General features: G+C 44.3%; 1 protein-coding gene across 1 annotated transcript in view; it reads left to right on the top strand.

The window, feature by feature from the left end:
- The window catches only part of Pkd1l1 (polycystin 1 like 1, transient receptor potential channel interacting), a 200,447-nt gene that overhangs the window by 27,650 nt on the left and 152,064 nt on the right, over positions 1-20,733 (top strand). Inside the window, exons 13-20 of the mRNA XM_051164713.1 lie at positions 764-1,117; positions 1,945-2,004; positions 5,463-5,639; positions 6,893-6,970; positions 8,796-8,938; positions 10,137-10,257; positions 13,789-13,900; positions 19,772-19,970. Coding sequence (XP_051020670.1) covers positions 764-1,117; positions 1,945-2,004; positions 5,463-5,639; positions 6,893-6,970; positions 8,796-8,938; positions 10,137-10,257; positions 13,789-13,900; positions 19,772-19,970 — 1,244 coding nt within the window. The remainder of the gene's footprint in view (positions 1-763; positions 1,118-1,944; positions 2,005-5,462; positions 5,640-6,892; positions 6,971-8,795; positions 8,939-10,136; positions 10,258-13,788; positions 13,901-19,771; positions 19,971-20,733) is intronic.

Below are 20,733 nucleotides of genomic sequence, written 5' to 3'. Positions count from 1 at the left end.
CATAAGTTAGGACCTGTGACCACTGACAGCGGTTCAGATTCAACGAGCCCAGTGCCACCTGAAGCGAAGGCGTCTCCGAGAATCCTGAGCAGGGTCCCCACCATCCCCTCTTACAGCACCTCACAGAACCCAGGGACACAAATCTAATTCACTGTAAAAGACACTGCAGAGGACAGAGGTGGAGACATCTGCTCTGGTCAAAAAGTAAAAGCCGATTTTAAAGGAGTCATTTCTATTTTTCTGCATTTTTTCTGTTGTCATTGCTTCTTTATCATGATTCCTGGTGACGCTTTTTAGAATTATTTACTAGATCTTCATTGTCAGGGAGGGAATGGGGATTAGGAGAAATTCTCTCCAGAGTACAGAGTCATTCAAACAGGGCGATAGTCACTCCAAGCTCACAGAAAATATCTTTACCCCTAAGTAGACATGCTGGTGTAACCTGTATACATTTTTACTATTTATTTTTTAAGGTGTGTGTGTGTGTGTGTGTGTGTGTGTGTGTGTGTGTGTGTGCATGTGCACATGTGCATGCATGCTGCATGCATCCACACAAATGTTCGCTGCGGGTGCCTCAGCATATATGTGGAGGTCAGCCACCACTACAAAACCTCTGGACATCAGACTAAGGTCTCCAAGCTTCTACAGCAAGCACCTTTACTAGCTGAGCCATCTTGCACTGGCCCCACAGTCTATATATATTTAAAACATATATTTTGGATTTCCAGTTCATAATTTTAACCCTGTCACACCCCTGCTTAAGTCCCCTTCTGTAGCACTGTGGGGCTGCTGGGCACCTCAGCCCTTGGGGCCATTCTGAAGTTGTCTGGCTCGTATCTACAATCGAAGCCCAGGGCATCACCACCACCACACTCACCAGAACCTTCGCCCATGCCCCTGGGCTGGACAACTCCTTCCAACCTGGGAAGCATTTCTGCCGAGTCCACAGCAGATGGCTACCATCTTCCTGCTGCAGGACCCATGGCAGGCTCAGGGGAGCCTGTGGAAGACGATGGTTCACTGAGTCTGGCACCGGGTTCCCTGGGTGAGGAATCCCTGATGATGAGCAGCCCTCAGGAGAGCTGGCCCCCTCCCAGTTCCTCTGATGCCTTTGATGGTAAGTTACCACCATCACATTTTTTTCCCCTGTAACTAGGCACCAGGCCCACCTGGGAAGAAGTGAATCTTCTGGGTCAGGTTTGAAGTCATTCCCTTTGTCCTGCGTTGTAGAGTACTGTGTTCATGCTCTATGCAGAGCCCAACTTCAACCCCACAGTAATAAGACAGCATTTTGTTGTTGTTATCTTGAAACGGGTTATAATGTAGCCCAGGCCTCCAGTTCCCTATGTAGCTAAGCCTGGCCTTGAATTCCTGATCCTCCCGCCTTCACTGTTAAAGCACTGGCCTTATTGGCATATGCCACCATGTCCCAGCTTAGAGATAGTTTCTTCTTGACCCAAATATGAGTGACGGTGGTCCAGGGACACAGAAAAAGATTGCCCTTAATAATATGTTCCACAGTGGAAGTAATCACATGATATTTTATTAGTTATACAACAAAGAAAGTTGTACCAAATACTTTGGCGGGGCCCACCAACTGTTGGCGTACAGAGAAGTGGGGAAAAGGCTTATAGACTTTGGACCAACAACAGTTTTAACAGTGGACTGTAGCAAGTAGTTGTCTGCTAAGAATACATTTTAAAGGTTTTATGAATAGCCAAAAAGTCATTTAGTCAGACATGAGAGTGGACAATGAATGACAATTCAAGGGGACTAAAAATAGTTTGGCTTTGATCTGAAAAATTCTAATTCTCCACAATCATGAAGTTCTAATCCTACAGCCTGACAGTATCTTTTGGAGGGTGGGGAGGGGGCTTTATCTACAGCATTTAGCACTCACTAATTGTGTCTTCAAATGAAATATAATTTTTTCCTCTTGTATAGATTTTGAAGCCTATTATGGTGACATCCAAGAAGCAGTGCCATCCCTAGGAAGACAACCAGGTGACTACTTTTAGGACTGTTCCCATGAAGAGGAACATCCAGGCTCGCTGTGTACCAGCCTTCTTAGGTTTATCCTTTGCATCAAGGTCACCTGTTAATCCCCCCAGGGAATTCTCAAAGGGAGAATGTGAACAGCTCTGCATGGCACAGCCTGGCCCAGATCTCAGTCCTGGATCACTTACTACAGTACATCTTGAGTGCTATGCTCCCAAACTCTTAGTGGCCTCAGGCCCAACAGTAGGCAATCCAGATCCAAGCTGCCTTTGCATAGTAGCCACCTGTCTAGCAGGCCTCACTTAGTGCCATTTCCAACTTGGCTTCTTGTTGATCATCCATCTTGCAGGACCCCTCTCCTTCCTCACTTTGAAGTCTCCCTCAGCCCTGTGATAATCCCTGTCAGCTTATTGCTTAAACCTCGTGTGTGTGTGTGTGTGTGTGTGTGTGTGCGCGCGCGCGCGCGCACATGCAGGTGACTTCTGGACCAATGATGTCTTTCTATGTTTGTCTCATGTACAGATGACATCTTCACAAAAGCTTCAGGGCTAGTTTATTCTTGTGCCCCCCGGAACCATCTTTATGCCCAGTGCCTCAGCGAACACAGGATGATCAGTTTCTCACGTAAATAGATGGGTGGTCATTAGTGACCTATGTTTCTGAAGAATAGATGGATAAGGGGTGAACACTGGCTCTACCTGAAGGGACTCTGGCCAGTGTGAAAGTGTTAAGCATGGCTCTGGCAGGCCTTGCCCTTCTCCCCCATTCCCTCTGCCTTGCTAAAACAAAACAAAACAAAAACAAACAAACCTTAGATTGCACTCCCTAAGCTAGCCACCAAGGTCTATTCCCTTTGCTGGCCATTTCCTCCTCCTGAGGCTGACTACCAAGGTCCAGATATCAAAGTATTGAAGTCCATCAAACAAAATCCTCTTTTCACTCACCTAGTTAAGATGCTCAATTAAAGGTAAACACCTCACCCTAGCGCCAGTTTCCCCTTTACCTTTATAAGCTACCATTTTCCCTATGGGCCACTTCTGTCTCCTCTTTATCCAGAGAGAGTCCTTTGTCAAATGCCCCTTCCCCTATCTCTTGTTCCCTTCCCCTTCTCTCTCATCCTCCATCTCCTCTCTTTGTCCCTTATCCTGGCCCTCTGGCCCTCTGGGGCAAATGCATCTCCTTTGTGCTGAGTCCTTGGTCTTGGGTGTCCTGAGCCTATACTGATCTCTTATACTATCTTTCTAGTGAGCAGATGGATAATTGGAGAATGCTGTGTCTACCAAATGACTAGGCAGGTGATTCATTTGTTGACTGAACAAGCAGTCAGTCTGTTTATCTTTTGAGTGAATAAATGGTGAAATTAATGTGTTGGTCCTCTGATTCACTGCAGTGTTTTCTTAGATGGTTGTCTCCAGCTACCTCTGAGTTATATAGTTCCTTCAGTCCCTCCTATTCCCTCCTGTGTGTTAGACTTCTTCTTATGAGGTAGTCTTCACAGGCAGTCATAGGAGGAGGCAGAAGAGAGGCCCAGGAAAACAAAGTGTATTATGGCCACAGGTCCTAGGAACAGAGATGTGGCCTTCCACTCAGGCCCTTGTGAGGAAGCCTCAGGAGAGTGTAAGCCCCCAGCTTCATTAGGGTTTCCAAAAGAGGAATGAGACAAACAACAGGTTCCTCTTGATCCAGCCATCTGGATAGTTTCAGTGGGGTGTGGGCAGTGTGGTGATGCCTGGTAAGGGATTGGTACTTGGTTGCATGGCACCCGGCCCTGGGATGGATAAGAAGAAAATTGTTGCTCCGAGTGTACAGTAGGACAGAAAGGACCTGGCTGTGGATCTGGTACATCTGATCCCGGCCAGGTCCTCCATATTGCTAGGGATTGGTTAGATCAGGAGGGCTGGCCTCTTTCAAGCCAGGAAGGTGATTTTTGCTATTCTTTGACTCATTTGTAAGATACTGAGACAGTTTCATTGGTTGGCTCTCTTGTTAGGCTTTGTTTTGAGTTGTGGTTTCATGGAATTTAGGGTGTGGTCGCTTGGTCCCATGCTTCTGGGCAGAAAGTCATGTCAGTGGGAATGTGTCTCCAGGGAGTTTTCACTTCGTGGTGGACAGGAAGCAGAGGCCAGACAGGGAGAGACTAGGGACAATATACCTCCAAGGAGCCACATTCAGTGAGCTTTTCCCAGCTGGGTTCTGCCTTCTAAATTTTCCAGAACCTCCCAAAGTAGCACCTCCAGCTGGGGACCAAACGTTCAACATGGAAATGTGAGGGTAACTTCGTATTCAAACCGTAGGAATCATATAAAGATAAAATTTATAATACATACACAGGTCTGTTTTGGGGCTCCTGCTTAGGCGTGTGTTAAGTGCCGAATGGACAAAATAGATGCCATTTTATCCTGTTCATAGTATGGCTCTTACAGGCATCATCCTAATTCCTCAAGGTTTGTTGTTACTGGGTCTTGTTTCTGTGGCCTTCTGTGAAGTCTTTAGTCAGCCCTTGCACTGTCCCACTCCATTCCTCCTCAGACTGTGCAATGGCTTTCTGCCTCTGCCGCCATGCCTGCTGCCTAGAGTCACACCTCTACACAACAGCCAGAGGCCTTCCTACCACTTACAAGACAAAAATTTCTGCCTGTGGCCACAAGCATGTCTCAACCCTCACTGCCTATGTTCTGGTCCCCTTTCCCTTCCTTCAGCCACTCACTGGAGATCATGTCTACCACCCTTGGTTTCTACTCAACCTGGAAACTTCCTCTAAGATCTTCACTGAGCTCATCATTTGCTCTGAATCCCTGCTCACAACTACAACAAAAGCCCCCTTCCCTTCTGTTCCCCACACTCACTTTCTCTGTGAATCATTTATGATTACCTGACCTTGTATGATGAAATCCCAGATCGCAAGGAAGAAAGGAAGGAATAGAAGAAGAGAGGGAGGAAGGGAGGGAGGGGGAGGGAGGGAGAGAGAGAGGGAAAGAAGGAGAAGAAAGGAAGGTAAAGAAAGGAGCTAAGGACCATGTCCCCTGGGTGGGGAGGCCTGGTGGCACTCAGAGGAAAGATAACAGGTCACCAAGAAGAGACTCGATATCCTATGAGCATATACAAGGGGAGGAGGTCCCTCTCAGTCACAGACATAGGGGAGGGGAGTAGGAGGGAAGCGGGAGGGAGAGAGGAATGGGAGGATACAAGGGATGGGCTAACAATTGAGGTGTAATATGAATAAATTAATTTTTAAAAAGAGAAAAAATATAAAAAAAAAAAGAAAGAAATGAGCTAAGGGGTGGTTAATTATAGGACAATAAGGCATTTTGCTTGAATATTCATACCTACAGAAGACATTGTTTTAGATGTGCCACATCTGGTAGCCACAGAAATAGGTATTAACATCAACTTTGAAGCATTCATTCATCAGAAGATTGTGCCTTTTTTTCCTTACTCACCTGTGGCATGATTTATCTTCCTAGGGACCAATATCAACTCCCATGAATCAGAGCCAAGCATGAGTGCCGACGAGAGTCCCAGTTACGGGGACAACCTGCTCGGGCCTTTCCTCCACACAGGCAGAGCAAAGCCAGCTCTCATGATTGACTGGCCTAAGACCCTGGTCAGCAAAGCTGTCTTCCATGGCTACACCTCATCAGGTATGAACACGCTCTTTGTACCCTGTAATTCATAGCCATTGTCAAAGAGTTTGGGACTAAACCTTCAAGTTCTCCCAAGTCTTTGGTCTTAAAGAATGAGTCGAACCACGTAGCATTTTCCATTCATGTTTGCCCTTGTGTGGAAACAGCCCATGGCTCCTTCTCTAAGGATGAAGCCAGCTTTGGATGTCCTCTAGGAGTCCCCAGCTGCAGATCAGCAGGGAGCTTCGAATCTGGCTGGCACCCCAACACACGGCATCCATCCACTCTATGACCTCACCTAGAGCAGATGAGCCATTTACATGACCAGGTCAAGTAAAACTGGCCCAGTAGGGAAGAGAAACTTTAACCTTTCTCTCCTCCTCCACCCCCACTCCCTGCATGGTCATGTTGGTTTGTCTGCTTTGGTGGGTCGCTGCCTTTCTGAGTACAATGGGTAAAATGATCCCCCGTGAGTGGCTGAAGGAAGGAAAAGGGGACCAGAATGTAGGCAGTGAGGGTCGAGACACACTTGTGGCCACAGGCAGGAATTTTTGTCTTGTAAGTGGCAGGAAGGCCTCTGGCTGTTGTATAGAGGTGTGACTACAGGCAGCAGGCATGGCGACAGAGGCAGAAAGCCACTGCACAGTCTGAGGAAGAATGGATGGGGACGATGGAGGGCTGACTGAAGGTTTCACAGACGGCCATAGAAACAAGACCCACAAGCCTCTTAGGAAAGCTATGGGTTTCAGTTTCACACTGTTTTTATGATTTTTTTTTCTCCTTGAACTTTCCAATCACCAGACTTGGGTCTTAGGTCTCTCCTAGTTTTAAGTAAGGCTAAGCAGTGTGGGTCAGCTCACCCTTGCAGGGCAAGAGTTAAGAAATTGTCATAGCCAACTCTCTGTAAAAACTCAATATATCTATCATTCCTTAACAGAGAAGTCAAATTTAGAAAAATAAAAACTCAAACACCAAACTTACTATAAAGGCACAAAATGAGATCTTACCAGCATCTGTTTGTTGCTATGGAAATCTACTTTTTTCTGAGCTGAGGGTGACTGGTCCACTGTTTCTCTTGGGTGAGGATGGCCTAGTAATGAGAATTTGGGCTCTTCAGTGAAGGCTGGTAACCAACAGACTAGTGTCTTTCCCTAGTATGAATGGAACATGTAACCAGGGGATTATTTACCTGCCCCCTTGGAGCAAAGGTGGGGCCCACTCCTGGGAACTCACTGACTGGCACTTCCATGTGGACATTTCCTCTTCCATAGGTATCATGGGATCAGCTGTGACAATAAAACCATTCTCACTGAGTAGCGGCGAGACGTATGTCTTACAGGCTTCTGTAGGTATGTCAGAGTACAAGTTGGATCTAGCATGGGAGTCATGAAGGCTTGGTTATTGTCATATGTTTTCCTCCAAACAACAGTAACTCTTCTCTTGATCTGGATGCCACCCTTCTCCTCTCTCCTGCTGCCACCATCCCATTATTTGTGCATTAGGACAGGGTAAAGGAGGATCAGTTACTGTCTTCCTTGTCTATCTTTTTTTTTTTTTTTTTTGCTAGATACCTGAATAAGTCAACTTCCCTGTATATATTTAGCCCCAACCAGATGTCATTGCCATTTTTCTGAGTGCTCAGTGTGGGCTGGAACTTACACACAGGCTTACCCTGCCCAGTGTCCCCCAAGTCTTTCTGCATTTTCATGACTAAATCGTTTGGGTCACTTATAAACATTCCCCTATTTCTGGGGACTTTCGGTCCCATTTAACAAGCTCAGAAGAGTCAATCTATACAAAGAACTGTGCTTTGGCCCTCATTTTCACAGTCACTAGAGCCCACGATGAGCCAGACAGAGGGGCCCAGCTGTAATAAGAGCTGTTAGGAGGCAGACGGGTGAGGATTGCAAGCTCAAGGCCAGACTTTTATCTCAAAGCAAAAACAGATAAGCAAAACTTACTGTGCAGTGCCAGTTGCCTCCTGTGTTTTGCATATACAGTGCCCAAGGAAGAAACACAAGGCTGGTTGTTTTCCAATAATTCACAGACAGGCTGTTCTGGAGTCTTACTGCTGCTATGAGGCCATGCCTGCCCTGTCCAGATACTAAGGCCTTGGTCCCTGCTTCTGCCCACACAGAGACAATGCTTGCCTCTGGTATAATGAATGCCTTTGCTTTTTAGTTGCTCATGTGCTGTCACTCTTCCCCAAAAGAGTTCTCTAAGGCCATGCACCTTCTTGGTACAGGAGACCCCTGAGAGTCTTTCCATGGTCCCAGGGTCCCGTTCACCTGGGAGAGTTGAGCTCAGGCTCCAGGTGTTCTGCTCGGGCTATCATTCAGTCCCCACAAAGCCTCCCTAACAGCTTCGCTCTCCTGTGGTCTTCCCATCACACATGGTACCCTATGGCTGCCCTTCCCTGCGTCCCTTTCTTTTTTTTTTTTTTAAAGATGTATTTTTTTATTATTATGCATACAATTCTCTGCCTGCATGTACACCTGCAGGCCAGAAGAGGGCACCAGATCACATTATAGATGGTTGTGAGCCACCATGTGGTTGCTGGGAATTGAACTCAGGACCTCTGGAAGAACAGTCAGTGCTCTTAACCTCTGAGCCATCTCTCCAGCCCCATGCGTCCCTTTCTTAACCCAGTATGCAATTCATATCTCAGAGTTGTTAGCCCAACCTGCATCTTCTGCATCTCGCTGGTCAGAAAGGCAGAACTAGTCACCCCATCCTCTTGGATCTCACTTGGGTTGAAGAGCCTACGTCCTATGGCTGATGTAGCCATATCACTGTGAGATAGGAAGCATAGGCAGTGTTCAGCCTGCCAGAGGCCACATGACCAGTCCCCACAGGGCCTGATGAAGGATCTTGACAATGTGATATAATTCAACTCATAATTAATCCTAAGAATATATTGCTTTAAAAATTATGAACGATAATGATCATTTTAGGGTGATTAACAAGGCAGAAAGTAAATGACATGATGATTAATTACTGGAGAGTAATAATTATGCCCATTGTACATTTGCTCAGAGAATTCTTTGTTGGATTTTTTATAGCAGATTCTAGACACAAGCTGAGGACATGAGAAATAGTGTGTGTGTGTGTGTGTGTAATTCTCCACTGTTGCTCTTTATCCTGGCTGATATCTCTACCTTGTCCTTTTCTTAGCTTCAAAGCATGCTTTACTAGGCAAAGCTCAGCTTTACATACCAGTCAACCAAGCTCCACAGGACATGTCCTGTCAGGTGCAGCCCCACCGTGGTATGGAGGCCCATACCATCTTCAGTGTCTTCTGCATGTCAGGGAAGCCGGTATGTGAGAACCCTTGTCTGTTTTGAGGGGTGTAGGCAGCCACAGCTCTTGAAAGGCACAGGAGCTCATTGCATGGCAGGCTGCAGAGCTGCCCTGCCCTGCAGTGTGGAAAAGTTGCTCCTACATGAGAGGAGGGCTTCCCCTACTAGGGAGAGCAATCTCCTCATCAGAAGGGGGGAGGGGATCCTTGGAGGGCTTTGTTACAAAGTCAGGAGACTCTGTTACCTCCAAGCCTACAAGTAGGGATTGGGGACTCAAATTGAGTCCCGTCACTCAGTCCCACCACCAGGACATTTCTCTGACCCACACTTTACCTCTTTGTCCTAATTTGGGCAACACAGAAGTCACTCTGACTTTTTTGCACAGTCTTTTGAGGTCTTGAGGAGAATCATGTGGGAAGGAACTAAGGCTCCCTTGAGGTCAGGTGGCAGCACACTAGGACACTAAATTTTCAGTCACTGAACTCTAGCTATGGACACTACCTGTACCTATCTATCCTGTTTTGCCATGTTCCTGCTCAGAAACCTGCCCTCATGCACAAAGAAGTCAGGCCTGGGGCCTCAGCTTCTACCCCAGGGGATCTCAGTGTCCCCACCTGACCCTCATGCATACATCATGCCAATCTATAGAGAGCTGAGATACAAGGCTGCTGTCACCATGAGGGCACTGCAAAAGTCTGATTCGCAAATGTTAGGGCAGCGTTTCTCATGCCGCAACCCTTTAATACAGTTCCTCATGCTGTGGTGACCCCCAACCATAAAATTGTTTTCATTGCTACCTCATAACTGCAATTTTGCTACAGTTATGAATCATAATTAAGTATCTGTGTTTTCTGATGGTCGTAGGCGGCCCCTGTGAAAGGGTCATTCAACCCCACAAACAGGTTGCAACCCACAGGTTGAGAATCACTGCTAGAGGGTCCAAAGACAAAAGAGCTAGCTGACCCATGTGCGGAATCCTGCTTCCTGTGAGAAGCTCCTTGGCTTAAGAGCACAGCACTGAGAAGCCTCTCTCATGTGTGTGTGTGTGGTAAGGAGGATGTAGGCATCCTGGTCTGGGCTGCAAAACAAGACCAACAGCTGCCATGAGGGCAGAGGCGTGTAGTACTGATATGTGATTCCATCCACAGCATGTTCATCTTCCTTATCTTCCTTTGTGTGTGTGTGTGTTTTTTTTCCCCCATGGGTTGGATCATAGGACTTCCGTTACGAATTCCGTTATCAGATAGGAAACACCTCCTCACATTCTCTGTATCGCGGACAAGATACCCAGTATTATTTTTTGCTGCCAGCTGGTGAGATCTCGGACAGTTACAAAGGTAAGTCACAGTGTCACCCATGTGACTAAGTGTGTTTACTTATCCCTCCAACCTTCCCTCTTGGTTTCTAAAAACTACAAATTATTAAAGTGGCCTAGAAATTAAAATAATTGATTCACCTCAGTAAATATAGACTCACCATCCGTCTTTTAATACAGAAAGGGTACTGGAAACATCATCAACAAATTGGGATTTTTATATCTGGGTTTTACTTTTGTTTTTAAACTTCTGTATGATTCCAATGTACAGGCCTGAATGAAAGCCAATAATGTAGAAGTGGCTTTCATTCGAGACCGTAAGATGATTTCAGCCCAAAGTCTAAACTGGTTCGTCTAACCCAGCAGTTCTCAACCTTCCTAATGCGGTGACCCTTTAATACAGTTCCTCGTCGTCTTATATCTGCCTCTGAGGTTGAGTTTTCCTAAAGCCAAGGAAGCAGAATAACCATCATAGTAGGCAATGCTGAAAGTCCCCACCCATAAGTCTTTACATACTAAAATCGCATCCATCTGCTTCTGGACATTTTCCTCATAATGGCTGCTCATGCCAAGCACCACCCACTTCTTGGTGGTGTCCAGAAGCCCATCCTAAGAGCTGGGTCAAAACGAGATTAGCCCTAGACAAGGATGCTCAACCTGTCAAGGATGCATCTGTCTTATGTCCCTTATGACCCTGACATGTCCCTTACCTGAGAGCTGCACATAGGGGCATGAGAACCTCTTTCCACCAGGCAGCCACAGTTCACAGGGCTAGACAGATGTCTAAGTAGGAAACCTTGAGTCAAGGGTCTCAGCACCATGTTGGAATGAAGAATGTCTTGATATAAATTTATAGAACCAAATCTTAGGTCACAGGCCTGGGATGTTGTTGGTTAAATGTTGCTCAAATCCGTCAGACATGCGGTATGAGCTAGTATGTGTGTTTCATTAGATCTCAGTAAATATCTGAATTCACATTTTACAACAGGATAAATATGAGCAACAAAGCAAAAATAAATGCAGTACAGTGGACACTTAATGTTTCTCATCTTATCCCATCTTTTGCATGAATGAATATGGCACAGAGTTACAATGTCAAATTAAATTAAGTTTTATCTAAAACCTACTCCTTCTCTCTCCTCCTCTCTCTTGATTCACAGCAGTGGGTTATTTATTGAAACTGGAATTTCCAGGCACCCAAACAGTCGCTGCTGGCTCAGAATCTTCCGAGGAGGGTAGAGCCCAGCATTTCAGCTTCCCAATAATTGGGATACACATGTCTAGGGCCCATCTTCTAAGGACTGATATCTAAGTTAATCCTCCAGCCTTTAGTACTGGATTTCAGGATGACTCTGCCATGCAAATACCCAGGGTTCACATGCATGCTGATCTTCCTGTATGGTACATACAGCTGTACCCATGGCCATCACCTAAGCCCCAGCTGACCTCATCACACCTTTGGGCAGTGGTCCTCAACCTTCCTAATACTGTGACCCTTTAATACAGTTCCTCATGCTATGGTGACCTCAACCAAAAACTATTTTGTTGCCACTTCATAGCAGTGATTCTGCTTCTGCTAAATAAAATTTAAGGTAAATATCTGATATTCAGGATATCGGATATGTGACCCCCTTCCAAAAAAAGTCTCCACCCACAGGTTGAGAACCACTGCCTTTGAGCCTTTGTTACGTGAAGGGAATCCTAGACCTGTTTCTTGCTAGATACATACAGATAATTCTATGTAAACTTCCCCTCAGTATTCTTCCTTATTTTTTTTTTTTTTCTGTTCAATCGGCCTCCATCATTTAGGAACTAGTTGAAACATGACACTAACACCTGACCATCCATTGCAGAGTCTGGATTACACACCTCATGGCCCCAGTACCCTACCTTAGCACTCTTTGTGGTTTTGGTGGACAGGGATACTCTGAAGGGACAGACATGGTCCTGCCTACCATCACCTTTGTGAATGGATGATGACTTACTCCTGTCCCCTGCAGCACATGGTGATGACATCTGCCTGCCTGTCCTCCATGACACCCTCTTTCTCCCTGTCTGATGAGCATTCACTGGCCTTACTTTGGTGCTCAGATCTTAGGTTGGGCTGTGAGATCTCTCCAGAAGTACAGAAGAACCCTGAGGTCTTTTCTCATACTGTTTCTAATTTTTGAATACCTGGTAAGCAAGCCATTACCTTGGGGGTGAGAGAGATGGCTCAGTGGTTGAAAGCCTGTGCTACTGTTGAAGACCCGAGTTTGGTTCGCAGCACCTAAGTCAGGTGACTCACAACTGCCTCAGCTCCAGGGGATCCAATACCCTCTTCTAGCCTCCCACAGCACCTGTGCTCACATGTACATACCCTAACACAGACATACACATAATTAAAAGTCAATCTTTATAAGACAAAAGAAAAACCTCCCAAAATACTATGGGGCCTGACCTTAAGCATGGGTTGTATACCCAAGGAGACGCTGTTGAACTGCTCTTTCCTCTATAAGTGGTTATCAATTAGAGATAGCTTCTAGGTTAGGGTTCAAGGCTTGTGTTCATTTCCTCTCAGTGCTGAGATGCATCAGGCTTATCCCTGTGCATCTCACCACAGCCATTGTGAGTTCATATGTGAGACAATCCTGTTGTGTCTAAAAGGCCTTGTTTCCTTGCTGTCTTCCATCCCCTCTGGCTCTTGCGCTCTTTCTGCCCCCTCTTTCACAGGGTTCCCTGAGGCCTGAGGGAAGGGATTTGATGGAGACCACCCCCCATATAGGACTGAGTGGTCCAAGGTGGCTCACTCTCTGCACGTTGTCCAGTTGTGGGTCTCTGTTTGTTCCTATCCACTGTAGGAGGAAGTGTCTCTGTATGCCTGAGCAAGATACTAACCACTGAATACAGCTTTGTCTAGGCATTTCTATTTCTTTCCTCTATATTTTTAATTTTACCTTATAGGTCTTTTGCTTATATATTATGCTTTCTGGTTTTGTATTTTTCTGAGATATCTATGTGTACAAATGTATGTCTCTCTCTCTCTCTGCATCTATATGTGTTTCTTGTGCTCTTTCTCTGACTTTTTTTTCTGTTTGTTAGTTTGTTTTGTCCTGCTTTTATTTTTCTTTTATTCCTTTCTCTCTCTTCCTTCCTTTCTTTCTTTCTTTCTTTCTTTCTTTTAGATGCCTGTTTATTTTCCAATGAGAGGGAGCAATGGTATGAATTTGGGTGGGTAGGGAGGTGGGGAGCATCTGAGAGAAGTTAGGGGAAGGGCAACTATAATCAGAATATATTGTATAAAAATCTATTTTTCAATAAAAATAAATCTTTAAAATAAAAAAATAAAAGCCATCACTACCATAGCTCATAGTTTTGCTTAACAGAGATCCTATTTACTGGTTTTTTGGTGTCCTCACTGTGCACAATGTGGGACTCAACTTGCCTGAGTTTTGCCAGCACCCTGCACCCCATCACAATCACCCATGCTATGCAGCTGCTGTTGGTATGTGTGAAGACACTTCTCCATGGCTATGTGTCTGGGATGACCCTCCTCTGTCATGTTCCTTCACAGTCATTGTATCTACTGAGATCACTGATGGCCAAGGCTCCAAGGTGCAGCCATGCACTGTGGCGGTGACTGTGCTACCCCGTTACCATGGAAATGACTGCCTTGACAAGGACCTGTAAGTAACAGGGTACAGCAAAGACACCCTACAGCAGAGCTTGTGTTCCCTGGTGAGATGGCAAACAGCTACTAAAAGAACAAGGGTAATTGATCTTCCTATGCCATGCAAAAGCCAGAGTTTCTCATGACCACCCTGTTAAGTGCCACATGCACGGCAGTGTACACGTGCTTCTGGATCCATGGGGGCCCTTTCTCTTCTTTTTACAACATGTTTTTAAGATTTATTTTATTTATGCACCTTTGGGGGGAAATGAGGAGTTGGGGTCAGAGTTCCACAGGTGTGGGTGCCTGAAGAGCCCAAAAGAAGGCATTGGACCCCTGAGGCTGGAGGAGAGGCAGTTCTAAGCCACCCTACATAGATACTGCGAGCTGAATTTGGGTCTTCTGGAAGAGCAGTAAGTGGTCTCAACCCTTCAAACAGTTTGATTGAGGTATCATTTACATATGATATAGCCCATCCACTGGCATTCGTCACACTCACAGAGCACTGCGGTGTGTAGCATGGGCCAGCCTGGGAACGTTTGGTCATCACAGCATCTTTGCACTACGCGGCAGTCACTCCTGCATCATCACCCTCAACTTCTACCTCCCAGCCCCCAAGGACCAAAACCTACCTTGTGTCTAAAGATTGGCCTATTATAGAAATTTCATGGCAACTGGATGAAGAAAAATAAAATGTGATCTTGAGAGTGTTTTTCTTCATTTCACATATGAATGTCTTTGAGTTTCATCCATGGTGTGGTATGGGTTGGTACCTCATTTTTTTTTTTAGTTGCCAAATAATGCTTGTCGTATTGTCTCGTTCTGTTCACTCTTTGAACGTGTGGAATTGCCTATATTTTATCTGTAGTGAGTCAGGTTATTATGAAGATTCTCATACTAGCTTTGGTGTGCATGGCCATTTTAATTTCTCGGAGGTAGAATCGCTGCCTCATATGGTATCTCTTGCTTAGCACTTCTCCAGAGTGCCTGCATCATTTGGTATTCCCATCAGCACCAGCTGAGGTGAGATACTTTCCTCTGTGCTAACTGTGCTGGGAGACTGAAATCATCTGGGAAGAGGAAACTGGCTGAGAGAATGTCTCCATCCAGTTGACCTGTAGACAAGCCCCTGAGACAGCCTCATGATTGACATGGGGAGGCCCTGCCCACTGTGAGTGGTACCCCACCCCTACCCTGAGCAGGTTAGTCTTGGGTTCTGTAAGAAAGCAAGCTGTGCAAGCTACTGGGAGCAAGCCAGTGAACAATCTTCTTCCACAGCCTCTGCTTCGGTTCCTGCTTCCAGGTTCCTGCCTTGATTTTCTGTCCTGAATCCCCTTCGTAATGGACTGTGACATGGAAGTTGTTAGATGAAATAAACCCTTTCCTCCCCAAGTAGTTTTTGCTTAGTGTTTTATTATAGCAGCAGCAAGCACACTGGAACAAACCATAAATGTTGAAGTGCATTCTTGATTCTCATTTCTTTTTATTTGACAGATCTGGATATCCCACCATGCCAGCCTTATGCTTCCTTGACTGCTCTAGTTTTGTGATTTTTTTCCTTTAATTTTTTTAAAAATTTATTTTTGGTTTTTCAAAACAAGGTTTCCCTGTGTAGCCACGGCAGTCCTAGAACTCACTGTGCAGACCAGGCTGGCCTGGAACTCACAGAGATCTACCTGCCTCTGCCTCCCAAGTGCTGGGATTAAAGGTGTGAGCCACCATCATTTAATTTTGTTTTTGTTCTTCCCCAGTATTAGATATTGAACCCAGGGCCTTGTTCATGAGGGCCACTGTACCACTGAACCACATACAGTGCCTTGTAGTAAACGTTCCTTGTAGTTCCTTGTTGTAAATGTTAAGGCTAAACTCATTAACTTTTTCTTCCCTTCTAAGACTGACTCTTCCAGACTCCTCGGCATTCCCCTTGACTTTTAATGTCAACTTGTTAGTTTTTGTAGGAGCAAACCAGATGTGTTGTGTGGTCAGCCTTGCTCTGGCTTAGTCTTCCCTTGCCAGGACTGTGGGCCAGGGTGCTAGACACCCGCTGAAGGGGATATAAAAATCAAAACACAGCAAAAGCCAGCTGGGATTTTCATAAGGACTTTGTTGAGTCTGTAGAGAAGTTTCAGTAATGTGATCTAAACAATGTTAACTCATCCGGTTCACAGACACAGGATACCCTAATTGGATTTGAGTTTCTTTCAACGGTGTTCTATAATTTTTAGTGGCTGTGTTTTATACTTCTTTTGTTAAATGTTAAATTTATTTATAAATATTTCTCCTCGTCCTTTTAGACAGGGCTGCTTTATACAGTCCAGGCCAATATTGAACTCACCTTATTGTCAAGCCGGGCATGGTGTCGCACACCTTTAATCCCAGCACTTGGGAGGCAGAGGCAGGCAGAGCTCTGTGAGTTCGAGGCCAGCCTGGTCTACAAAGTGAGTCCAGGACAGCCAAGGCTACACAGGGTAACCCTGTCTTGAAAAAAAAAAAAAGACTATTGTCAAACTGCCAATCTTTCTCCCTCAGCTTCCCTTTTGAGATGGCAGGCATTTGTCTGTATGCCTGCCTTCATTTCATGTGTTGATACTATTACGAACAGAAATATTCTCTTAATTTCAGTTTTGATTTTTTTTTTTTTGGGTTTTTCGAAGTTTTGATTTTTTTATTGTTAGTGTATATAGCAATACGATTGCTTTTGTATGTTGATGTTTTATGTGTGACTGCTGAATGTGGGCAGTAATTTAAATTTTTTATTTGATTAGATATTTATTTCACACATTAAGTAACAATAGTTTAAATAGTATTTTAGTGCACACTCTGGGATAGTGGCCTGTAGTTTTCTCTCTTGGGTTGTGTCTGTCTAGCTGTGTTATCAGGGAAAGGCTAGCCTCAGTGAACTTGTAAGTGTCCTTTTGAATTAGAATAACTGGAGGGTTTTGTGAATGGCAGTTACTAATTCTGTAATCATTTAATAGAAGCTGACAGTGAAACCATCTGGACCTGCGGGTCTCTTTGTGGGGTTTTCTCTATTTAACCTCATTATTACTTTTTTCTGTTTCTTCTTGAGTCGATTTGAGTAGTTTGTTCCTTTAGGAATATTTTCTTTTTATTTTATTATGTATACAACCTTCTGCTTGTATGTGTGACTATCCACAAGATTTCATTATAGATGGTTGTGTGCCACCATGTGGTTGCTAGGAATTGAACTCAGAATCTCTGGAAGAGCAGAAGTGCTCTTAACCACTGAGCCATCTCTTCAGCCGAAGAATATTTTCATTCTATTATATTCTCTAATATTTTTGTCTACATGTTTTTAAAAGAGATATACATATTCTATTATAATACTTTTATATCTACTTGGTCAGTAGTGCTTTTTTAAAGTGACATTCCTTTATTGGCTTAGCCTACTCCAGGCCCTATGATATCCCCCATCAGTGGCCCCTGGTCCAAATAGTGTACATTTGATTCTTTGAACAATTTATTTATTTCTCCTTTGTCTCTCTGTTTGCCTAGATTTAAATGTGTCAGTTTGTTTGATCTTTTTATAGAACCAACTTCTGATTTTATTGACTTTTTAAAACTGTTTTTTGTTTGTTTGTTTGTTTTTATCTATTCTTTCATCCCTGTGCTGTTAACATTTCCTTCTCTTCTGGTTTCCTTTCCTTTCCTTCTTTGTTTCCCAGGCAGACAGTTAGGATAATAGCTGCTATCTCCCCTATTAGACACGTATGGCTAGGAATTTCTATAGCTGGTTCCACCTATAACCCAAGTGCTCTGTGTCACCATCCCTTTCCATTCATTCGTTTCAAAGCCTTTTGTTGGTCCTCTCTCACATTGCTTATTTGAATCACTGGTTACTTCGAAGCCTCTGGTTTAATGTCCACATCTTGCAGATTTTTCTAATTGATTTGTGACTTGTATCCTTTATTATTATTGTGTACATGGTGTGCATGTGGACATTTGCATGCCATGGCACATCTATGTAGGTCAGAGAACAACATGGTAGAGTCTGCTCACTTTAGCTTGTAGATTGATCCTCCATGTAGATTCAGAGCATCAAACCTGGGATGTCAGTTTGCGTGGCACGTGACTAACCAGCTGCATCATCTCTCTGGCCCCCCAAAATTAATCTTAAAATGTGAATATTTTAAATTTTTAATCCTTTGGTTACTGGAGAGAGGGTTTGTCTTGCAGAGGGCTGGGGTTTTATTTCCTGGACCAACATGTTGGCTCACAACCATCCATAACTCCAGTTACAGGTGATCTGATGCCATTTTCTGACCTCCAAAGGCACCATGTGTGCACGTGGTGTACAGACACATATGCAGGCAAAATACTTGTGCACACTAAAGAAATAGATAAGTGGTAACTAAATTTACTTATTCTTTAATATTTTCATGTATAATGCATTTGATCATAGTCATCTTGAGTCTTCTATACAATGTTGAGTTTCTGCTGTTATTCTGTTCATCACTGACAGCATTATTATCTTTTTAAAAAGATTTATTTATTTATTATTATGTATACAGTGTTTTGCCTTCATGTTCACCTGCACGCCAGAAGAGGGCAGCAGATACCAATGTAGATGGTTGTGATCCGCCACATGGTTGCTGGGAGCAATCTGCCTGCCTCTGCCTCCCTGAGTGCTGGGATTTAAGGCATGCATCACCATGTCTAGCCTTTTATGATTCCTGCTTTGAAATCCTTGATCAGTCCATCATTTGGGTCCTCGCACCGGAAGTTTCTATTGTCTATTATTTTTCCTGTGTTTGGGTTGGACTTTAAGTTTCTTTGATAGTCTTGTAAGATGTCACTGAAAACTAGATCTTTTGTATACTGTGCCTCTCTGGGTATGAGCCCTTCCCTTTCCAAGGGTTGCTGTGGCTGCTTTTGTTTACTTAATGTTTTGTTTGTGTGTTTATTGTAGAGATTAAACCTGGGAAACTCATTTTTTCCTAACTGCACAATCTGTGCTGTTTCCACTCCGACTCGTGTGTGCACTTTTCTATTGCACCTGGCTTCCTCCTCTTTAGTATTTACATGTCAGCTGTGCATAGGATGTGATTCGTTGCTCACCGAGCACTTTAATTTAGTTGGAGCCTGTTTTACCTTTGGAAATTCAGGCTGGGTTATTCAAGTAAACAGTGTCTTGCAGTCATATGACAAGGACAGTGTTGAGCAAGGGCTGGAAGAGGTGTTGCCCTTAGGCGCAGAGCTCTAAGACTTTATGATGCCTTTCCAGGTGCAAATAAGCTCATCATTCCATTTATGAATAAGCAAAATGCCCCGTTATTAAAGTATGAAGTCATAGCCAGGTGGTGGCACACACCTCTAATCCCAGCACTGGGTGGCAGAGGCAGGTGGATTTCTGAGTTCAAGGCCAGCCTGGTCTACAGAGTGAGTCCCACGGTAGCCAAGGATACACACATGAACCCTGTCTTGAATATATACATATATGAAATCATCAATTTGTGACATTTACTCCCAGCCACAAACATGTTGTTCATTTTCACTCTACCATGGGCCTGTGCACTATGAGCTCTTAATGGTTAGGCTGTCTGCTTTACTTCAGCCAGCTCTAGCCACTGTATGCTTGGCTCTGGGCCACATTCCTTCATTTGTACATTGTATATATTGTATTGTATATTGTTTGTACATTGATGTCTGTTTGACATCTTGTGGTTCTCAATTCTAATCAAAGATGATGTGTTATTAGGGTTTTGGTGTCATGTCTAATTGTGTGTTTCAAGTTTCCCCTACACAGACCTCCTCTCTTTTCATGGCACGCTCTTTCGGTTCAAACCCACTCAGACTCCATTCCCCCTTTGGCAGAGTAAAGTCTTATAATGTCACCAGACCACCATCATTGTTCTGTTTCCTTCAGCTATGACTCCACCCTGGAAAACCTGTCTACTCTCCATCTGGTGGGAAGTTACACAGAAATCAGGAACTACATCGTCATGGTCACTGGGATCCTGAGCCGTTTGTTTATGGAGAGCCGAAACACTTCTTTCTGTGCTCAGTGGTCACAAATACAGGACGTATTAATTTCTTCAGCATGCAAAGTGCCGTTTACAGACCAGGTCAGTGTCTATAAACCTAGACAGCAGCAGGACCTCTGCAGAGTTGGCGCCTCAGCAAGAGCGCCTACTCATAAAACCCAGGCAGGAAAGGAGACCAGGGATGCAGGCAGCTCAGTGTCTGCTTTATAATAGAGGAAGAGATACAAGTCGGTTATATTATAGATAATTCTCCTAATGGTTCTACGAATAAGAATTTTATAGCCAGGCATGGTGGCACACGTCTTTAATCCCAGTATGTGGGAGGCAGAGGCAGGTGGGTCTCTGTGAATTCGAGGCCAACCTGGTCTACAAAGTGAGTCTAGGACAGCCAGGGCTACACAGAGAAACCTTGTCTCACAAAACAAAAAACAAACAAACAAAAAGAATTTTATAAATCTGATTTTTATTCTGCTAACAACCATAATCAAAGGGATAAAGTCGAAATTGTATGCAATTTCTTTTTTTTTTTTTTTTTTGTACACATTAATTTTTAAAAACTTTTTAAAGATTTCTTTATTTCACGTGCATGGGTATTTTGGCTGTGTATGTGTGTATGTGCCATGTACATACCTGGTGCCCATGGAGGCCACAGTGAACATTGGATCCCCTGGTACTGGAGCTACAGACAGCTGTTAGGCACCATGTGAGTGCTGGAAATCCCTGGTCCTCTGGAAGAACAGTACATATAACCAGTGAACCGTATCTCCTGCCACTTCTTAATAAGTGACCATAGGCTCAGAGGTTGATGCCCTTATTTCTGTGATACTGCTTTATAATGGTCACC

This window comes from Acomys russatus, chromosome 22, assembly GCF_903995435.1.
Source record: "Acomys russatus chromosome 22, mAcoRus1.1, whole genome shotgun sequence".
Classification (NCBI taxonomy): Eukaryota; Metazoa; Chordata; class Mammalia; order Rodentia; family Muridae; genus Acomys; species Acomys russatus.
The sequence above is the reverse complement of the archived record's forward strand: the minus strand, read 5'-3'. Positions and strand labels throughout refer to the sequence as shown.